The following is a 9,062-nucleotide window of genomic DNA, read 5'->3' as shown; positions in this document are numbered from 1 at the left end:
GCGTTGGTCCTGGGGTATACACTGTATGTATGAGTACACGGTGTGTGTAAGGTTTGCACCTTAATTCATTGTTTTTGAATGCTTTAAACATGCTATAGTAAGGATTTCAATTGTTGTATCTTAATCTGGTTGTCATTCATACAAATAAAAGTCCAGCTATGATCCAAAATATATATGATATATATCTTTAATATATAAAGAAGCTGTAATACATCTAATATGTTCTATATATAAATCTGTTTATTAATAATAATAATAATAATAATAGTGTTCATTATTTATTATACTACTTAGAATAACATAAAGCTTGAAACTATCCTCTCACTTTGCCTCACACAGACAGAACATGTCAGCGTCATTAAGAGGTGTGCTTTCCATGTTAGTGACTACAGATCTAATATTACCGCTGCTGTAAATAGAGAGCTCCGCTTGTGCACACAGAACTGAAGGAGGAGCAAATTCCTGAGTACTCACATGTCCAGTCTTTGATGCCAATACCTTCTTTCTCCATTACTCCCTCTCTTGCTCTCACTCAACCACACAGCGACAAAACATAGCCTGATCAGAGAGATTCTCACACGTACCCATACACACACTCACAAACCACCATGGTGAAGTGTCTGATCCGGATCAAGACGAAAGTCAACATTCACCTGCGGATGATTAATCACTGTTACCGGGATGTGAAGGTGCGGGTACTGACGATGGGCCCCAGACTTCTGGGTAACGTTTTGGGTGCTTTGCCCATCATACCCGCTCTACCAGAGTCAAGTAGCTCCTCAGGGATTGGCCTCTCTCCATATGGACGAAGCCACAGAGCGCCAGGTAATACTTATTATATAAATTTCTGAAAATATCAAAAAGTTGCTCTATGATACATTAGCATAGACCTACTCTGAATAGGTTGTAACAGTACTGCTGTGCACCACACAGACCTAATGAAAAATAATCATCAGTATTTGTTTTCAGATGCTCAAAGTATAGATTACAATGACATAATCCAGACAAACAGCCCACTACTAATCACACCATTAATGCTATTGTTCAGTAGTAGTATAACTTTACAACAAAAATGTCACTCTTCTCTACTGCCCAAATAATATTAGATGATATTATATTAGATTATATATAATAAAGTTAATAAAATGTGAAAATGGTGAAAGACTCTGTAATCTGTGTTTTGTGCTCCATATATTCAGGTGTGCTTTTTCTGCACATGATCAATTCCATAAAAACATACTGCTGTTGTCCAACTTTCTAAATTCTAACATTGTAAAGCCATGTTAAAATGATGGAGCCATTCATTTTAATGGGTTGTACAGTATTAAATGTTTAGCAAAAAAAAAAGGAAAATCAATCAAAAACAGAATATGATTGCAAAACAAAAATTTAATTCGTAATTAATTTATGACTGAAATCTATTTATTTAATGGGATTTATTTACTTATATATTTAAAATCTCCTTGATTCTAAAAGTACAGTTTAATTCTTACTACTTTACCATTACTTATTCACTACTTATTGTTTCTACTCATGTTTATGTTAGATCAACTGTAAAAGATTCTCCCTACATATTCTGCCCCTTTATAGTAAGCATCAGTACTGTATATGTGTCAACTCTGTAAAGTTTTCTATGGCACCTTGTTTCTCATAATTAGCAATTATTCGATTGGTCAATCATGCGGCAGCAGTGCAATGCATAACAGTGTATAATGAATGAAACAATCAATCAATTAACTTTATTGTCATTGTTACAAATAATAAGTATAAATAACAAGATATTAGGACATCTTCTTTCCTGGTATGTAATAAAGTGTGACCATAGTACAACAGTGCAGTAATTATAACAACTATGTGAAATAGGATATAAGGGCGCATCAAAGCAATGTCCAGTTTACAGTTAATATAATAGTAATTTGTGATAGAATAGATGGGGGTAGGGGCAGCGGAGGAAGGAACTTGAACAGTCTGTTGGTTCTGACACGCATGGACCTGCCCACAGGTTCCGTTCACCTGAGTGTAGTAACTAAACTGGTGATGTGCAGGATGATGCTGATCGCGCAGGATGCTGTGCACTCAGCAAAGGCTGAGTCCCTGCTGCGTTCACCACTCGCTTGGTGCCAGTGCCTTTTGTAGTGCAGCTGGAAAACCTCACCAAGAGTCCATATATCAGTACACTCTAAAGCACAATGAAAAACGTTCATGTTTTAGAGCTTCAGTTCATTTTCAGATCAAATATCAGAATGTTCATCCGAACATCACCTGGTCTTTAATTTTCCAGTTTTAATGGACTTCTGTTCTTTTCGCTGGCAAAGTGTGGCCCACTGAGGTCTCCTGATATTGCAGCCACATTTGCCATAAGGCTTGGAATATTGTGCATTCTGAGATGACTTACCATTAAGCACAGCAGTAATGTGAGTGGTTATGTGGTTATGTGAGTGTAACCATAGTGGTTACAGCTTGAGCCAATCAACTCATTCGCCTCTAATGTTTTTTATTGACAAGGTGTTTAAACCCACAGAACTGATGCTCACTGGATGTTTTTGATGGGAACACTGTATAAACGCATCAGCTTCTAAAACACTAAATAGACCAATGTGGTAAACAAAACTAAGAGCACATTGTGCTATTCTGTTTGATATAAACATTATTTCAAACCGTTGATCTGTATTTGCATGATTGTATACATTGTGCTGCTGCCAGGTGATTGGCGAATCGGATAATTTCATGAATGAGCAGGGTCACGGGAATTCATATGGTAAAGTAATGTGTATGTTTATTAGCACAAAGTTATTATACTTGGTATAAAATTAGAATAATACACCCTTAAATTTATTATTTATTCCTTTATGCTTCCAGACTTTTTAGGTGTTACCAGTCTCTCCGTGCCTGAGCACTCCGTCTCTAGTCCAGAGGGTAAAAATGGGGAGGCAGATTTTTCCGAAGGATCCTATAAGCCCACCAGTGACGAGTTACCCACACTAGAATTAAAGAGCACACATGACCAGGAGGTGAGGGATCCAGAATCAGTATCCCCAACAGGAGGCACACTGGCCCACAGTTCAAGCCAGAAACCTAGTGAGAGGGCATCTCAACTGGATAAAACCAAAATACATGCTAGTGTTATGGAATCACACAAGGCTGGCAAGCTGATTTCCATGTTGGCACGGCTGGTCTTAGTGACGCTTGCTCTGCTTCTGGCTCTCCTCCTGCTTCTCATTGCTCTAACAGAATCTAAACTTGACGTGCCTTTTCTGAGAGACATCCGCGAGACACCTGAATTCCAGCAGCTCCACTACACCTACTTTTGTCCACTGAGGCGCTCACTAACCTGCTCAATGAGATGGATAGGAATCCATCTCATCAAGGAATAATGTAATAAAGAGACTCCCTACATTTTGGATATTATAATACCTTCAAAGTTGCTTTTTTTGTTTTTCACTATTTATAATCACATATTGCTGATGTGATGCAACTTATGCAGTATTGAGCAAAAGTCTTCAGACACCTCACATTTGTTCATATTAAACTTCCAAAGAGCCACATTTATGTATAGTCTTGAAGAATAGTTCTCCAGACTTCCTAAAGGCCATTTTGTCTTTTATTTTCGGTCCAGACCCCGTACACAACCAGTTAGACCAATAAGAGGAACATTTGTGTTTGTTAAGCCACACAGTGACCTATGAATCATTTAAGCATATCTAACTTAAGGAATGAACAAGTGAGAAATTGGTGCAGATGATGACAGATGATCAGACTGGTGATGTTGAATGCTGAGCGATTGGATCAGATAAGAAATGAGGTTGCTGATGAAGTTTTTAAATAAACATAAATAAATGTTAAATTGCATCTTTAAGCACTTTGCAGCCTGTTCCAAAACATTTGTTCTCTTTTTTTAAGTTACTCTATACAGTTTTAATGTTAAAATTTAACATGAAGAAATGAGAGGTGGCTCAATACTTTTGCAAAGTATATATATATATATATATATGTATATATATATATATATATATATATTACACCTCATTTGTGGTATGTGCTGATCAGCGATTCTCTAGTTCATTCTCACCACAGATGCAGGTGGTAATGTGCTGTATCTCATATTTTAAAAAAGGATCGAGATTGAGTAAAAACTTTACTAAAGGGTGCAATTGAGCATAATGGTGCAACACGCAGTCATATCAATTCCTTCCCTTTTTTTTTTTTTTTTTTTTTTTTTACAAATGAGTGTGTGCAGCGCAGCAATTGATAGCATAACACCACCTTATATCGTACCTACACAATACTGTATGCTAGTATTCAACACAAAGTAATGTTTCTTTTTAAGAGTTTGAATGTTTTTTTTTTATTAGGCATAAAGCCCAAACCATCCTACTGCATATTTTTAAATATAGACACAACTGAGCTATTATTTGTTACAAATTATTATATTTTTTTTCATTCTGGTGCAGCTATAAATTTATGCATTTTTAAAATATAAACTTGTATGTAAACTTGTGGTACAAAAATATTATTAAATAATTAATTATAAAATTATTATTAAACTAATGTTGGCATGAAAATTAAGCCATATATAGGATGTTAATGTTTTGAGGGATACTGTAACGTTTAAAAGGCTTGTGTTATTTATGATTGTGATTAGTTGGTTCATGAGCAGTTATATTTGTAACAGGGGGGCATAGTAAAGTGATGACCAGTGATGGTCAATTTGAAAGTTGACCAAATGTATAATCTTTTTAGACAACTTGATAGCTCATACATTATCAATGCAAAGAAATATGAAGGGCATGCATTTGGTGCAGTGGAGTTTTTTGGGGGAAATATTATTTTATTGAGGTTATATAAATAATTCTATACTGGCCTGTATTGTAAATACACAAATGTGAGTTAAAACCTTGCAAAAACCTGGACACCTTACCATTATGTATTCTTCTAGCCATGCTCCGAAATTTAGTGGAAATGAACATTACTTTGTGTATCAGGAATGACATTAGCACATGCAGAGATTATTTGCTTCTTTTGTGCTGTGTATGTAAAATTTTATATAAAAATATGGGTACAGCCTTAAAGTAATCAGTAGGGATTACAGTGTCTGGTTATTTATGTACCTTGTTATTGTGTGAAGTTTTTCCCTTCAGGATGGTCAGACACACAAGCTAAAACATGCATGGGAGAATAAGAACTCATAGTGTTCAAGCAAAAGTTTGAATCATGCCCTACTCTCTGATGTAATTACATTTGAAGTATAAAAAATACAGAAAACATCAACAATCCCTCCTAGTGAGTGCTGGTTATTTTTGAGTCCTCTAGCACAAAAACTTCCCAACTAGGCTATGATACAAACTTCATAACGATGATGAACCACTGGTTTATCAGTTTCACAGAAACTTTTTATACATATTAAAATTTCTACATTTTATTTAAACTCTCATAATAAAGGGTTGTGACTCACATTTCCAAACATATTCTACTTCAGGAACTTCCTTATGCCAGGTGGAGGGGGGAAAATCGGCTAAAAAAAAAAAAAAACATCTTAAGGTAATGGTCAGGTGATGACCAACAAACAACCCAGCAATGAGACTGGTAACAAAGACACAGGAGATTTACTTTTAGTTGATATAACTGTGTTGTAAGTGTGATTTTATACAGCATGTTTGAAGGCGTGTAAAATGGGTGGCAGGTGTGCACAATCAGTAATCAGTGTTAAGGTGGAGGCTTTAAGTCTTTGGTGGCCATGTTTATAGGCCATTTTGTGTTATGGGTATTGTAGTTATATGGCGATTCTGGTGTAGACACATTTTCTTTAAATAGACACACCTTAGAAAATACCCATAATGAATCTTTGACGTGTTTGTACATTAGTATGTTCGTAGCTTTAGTTTGTCTGAGCTAAAATGAGGAACGGGTACCTACTTGAAGGACACTGGTATTAATTGATATAATTTGACATGTGATGTAATGAAATATTAGTTTAGGTCTTTAGATTTGGTGATAGTTGGCTAACAAGTTAGCTACAAGCCTGAAGTATGAATAAAATGTCCTTTAGTGTTAATTAATGATGAAATCGTAATATCATTTTATAGCAAGTTTAATCAAATCAGACTATATTTACATCTAGGTTAAAACCTCAACTCAACGGATTTCATGTTTGTTGGGATGATTTTTATTCTTTACTTTTTATTGCCATAAGAGGTCATTTTTATACTGTTACACATTTTTACATGTTTTTTGCATTTGGGGCCAGTGCCTTGGGGCTAACTGCTCAGTAGCTCAGTGGTTAAACGATCACAGGTTAAAAGCCAGCACCTACAATGTAAATGTAAATAATACTGCTTGAACTTTGCTGGATTTTTTTTAAATATTTCACTGTTATATATAGGCTATGGGGGTCATATATCCTGAGGTATGGATATATTATGTACAGGAGTTGCAGTATTATAAATAGTATTATAAATAAATATGACAAAGGTGACAATATGGATATGTACAAACAGTGACAGTGCAGTGGTAAACCAATTTTAAGCATATACAGCATACAGTATATATATATATATATATATATATATATATATATATATATAGAGAGAGAGAGAGAGAGAGAGAGAGTAAATACTGATTACATATAAAATACTGTAAAGAGCAATGATTTATGGGTAGATCAAAATGTATATTGATGTATGAGCAGTGCAATGTAAGTAAAAGTAAAACTAAAATGGACAGTACTGAATTGCAATCAGTGAATTAAGAGTAGATAAGGATGATCAATATATAGAGAGTATATATGGAAGAAATATGCAATAGTACAGAGACACCATTATTAAGTTATGCACAGTGCAATGATGCATAGTGAATAAGCAGGGCGGGATAAGTAAAACAGGCAGAGCAATGGTTATTGAGTCATGATAAGCTTTTCAATAAGGAAACAGACAGAAAGAAAAGGCTATTTTTCAGTATGTTCATGTGGGCACTGAGCCACCTGTGGCACCCACCTTATGATATGAGTATAAATAGACCATGTTTAGTGTAAAAGGTACAGTATCTTTAATAATGCCTTTCACCCTTCACAGCTTGCATTCTTCTGTAAATATCCTCCATGGTGTGTAGCCGAGTGTAACCCACCATGGAGGATATTTACAGAAATATCGAGTGCCGATATTACATTGGGTGCTTTCCAGCACCCTTTAAAGCTTCCAACTTTAAAAGTCTTTGCAGATGCTGTACACACTGAGATGCAGTTGGCAAATATGCTTTCAGTGGTACAGCTGTAAAATTTCACAAGTAGTTTGGAACACACTTGGGCCTTTTTCAGTGTTCTCAGTAAATGGAGGTGATGTTGTGCTGTTTTATTTAGAAAAGTGTTCAGGGACTAGTTAAGTTCCTCAGAGATGTGGAATTTAAAGCTGGGTTCACACACATTTACCAGCAGCTCTTTTGATGTAAATGGGAATGTGAATGTGATTTCCAGTCTGTCTGGAAATACAATAAAAATATTAGTGAAAAAGTAGTTTCTAAAGTTACTAAAAATCATTGAGAGTAAGTGTTTATAGTTTAAAAAAATGGTACAGTGCTTCAACATTAAGATGCCCTTATCCAGAGTGACTTCGATCCTTTTATTCATCTGAGGGTTAAGGGCCTTGCTCAAGGGCTTAACAAGGACAACTTGGTTGTTGAGGGATTTGAACCTGGGACTTTCCGAACTGTAGTCCAATAATTTAAACACTGAGCTACACCTGACCCCCAAGGCTTAGTGATTAAAGAAAAGTTTAATTACAAACATACATTGTTTAATTTCATAGTTCAGTTCATTTTTATTGTCCTTCAAAAAATGCTTCATAAGGGCAATTTTTGGTTAAAAAACTAATAGTCTGTAGGTTATTGTTAGGTTTTATTATGAAAGAAATATGCTCTATACAACAGTTTTTTAAAGAGATTATCTAAAACTAGGAAAATTGTTTACTCAGGTAGCAGGAGGGTAGGGTACTGCAACACAAGAGCCTAAATGCAGGGCAGTTATTGTTCTAAAATTTCACTAAAAGTAGTCATTGCCTATGTGTTTGTGTCTGAAACATTTGGCAAGCACATGCCTTAAGCTCTGTGCAGATGACAAGTACTTGTTCTTCAGTGCATACCTTCTTCATTAGAATACCGTAAACTCATACCTAAAAAAAACTGTTGCAATCAAAGACCCACGATGCTCAGAATGAACAATACTTTTAACACTCTTAGTACTGTTGAGGTTTATACTGCACAACTGTGGAAAATGAATGACTCATAATCGCTTTGTTTAGTTTCACCCAGAGGATGAGCGTTCTCTTTTGAGTCTGGTTCCTCTCAAGCTTTCTTCCTCATGTTGTCGCTGGCTTGCTCATTAGGGAATTAAATTGACAGTACATTTAATTTCAGATTTTTGTAAAGCTCCTTTAGGTCATGTTGGTAAAGGCACTGTGTAAATAAAATTGGTTTTAAATGAAATAGTTAGCATAGTCCTCATTTTAGCTTGTTTTTTGAGAATTTTACTACAGGTACATATTCCTCAGCAGTATCTTTATATGTTTGTGAAACATTACTAATAGTCATTTGTATAACTTACACACACATATTAGGCCATAAAATATTACAAATAAAATGCCTATAAGTAATTCCATGCATCCATGTAGACATGAACATTCATATATTTTGGCTTATACTGTATGTATAGATAACATTATTTACAGGTTGTTAAAGTAACTTGAACACTGCAACCCTGAAATGTCACAAAATTTCATTAATATTAAGACTTCATGAGCTCCAATTATAACACCATTTACAACAAATAATAGTCCAACAATTAATGAAATGGACTTTGCACACACACACATACACACACACACAGAGTCAGATCCTCATCTGGATTTTGAATTCTAAAATCCACATGTGCATGCATGCAAATTTCATGTTTTTATTAGTGCAAGTATGTGGAATGGTTTGAGAAACCTATGACATCAGCTGACTTCTTCTAGTACAGTATAGATAATGCCACTATAGTAGAGTACTTCTTTTGACTGATTTACTTTATTACATGA

At 35.1% G+C, this 9,062-nt stretch overlaps 1 protein-coding gene across 1 annotated transcript; it reads left to right on the top strand.

Annotated features, from left to right (window-relative positions):
* Nucleotides 1–453: 453 nt before the first annotated feature.
* Nucleotides 454–3,964, top strand: LOC128534522 (FERM domain-containing protein 5-like). The gene is made up of 2 exons (XM_053508976.1): nt 454–825; nt 2,860–3,964. The coding sequence occupies exons 1-2, from the start codon at nt 609–611 to the stop codon at nt 3,372–3,374; spliced, it is 732 nt and encodes a 243-aa protein (XP_053364951.1). The 5' UTR covers nt 454–608; the 3' UTR covers nt 3,375–3,964.
* The last annotated feature ends 5,098 nt before the right edge of the window (nt 3,965–9,062 follow it).

This window comes from Clarias gariepinus, chromosome 12 (genome assembly GCF_024256425.1).
Source record: "Clarias gariepinus isolate MV-2021 ecotype Netherlands chromosome 12, CGAR_prim_01v2, whole genome shotgun sequence".
NCBI classification, from domain to species: domain Eukaryota; kingdom Metazoa; phylum Chordata; class Actinopteri; order Siluriformes; family Clariidae; genus Clarias; species Clarias gariepinus.
The sequence above is the reverse complement of the archived record's forward strand: the minus strand, read 5'-3'. Positions and strand labels throughout refer to the sequence as shown.

Excerpts from the sequence above, each read along its gene's own strand:
- LOC128534522 (XM_053508976.1), top strand. The coding sequence starts at position 609 with ATGGTGAAGTGTCTGATCCGGATCAAGACGAAAGTCAACATTCACCTG. Across the intron at positions 826-2,859 it reads ACGAAGCCACAGAGCGCCAG|ACTTTTTAGGTGTTACCAGT; the intron begins GTAATACTTATT and ends TTATGCTTCCAG.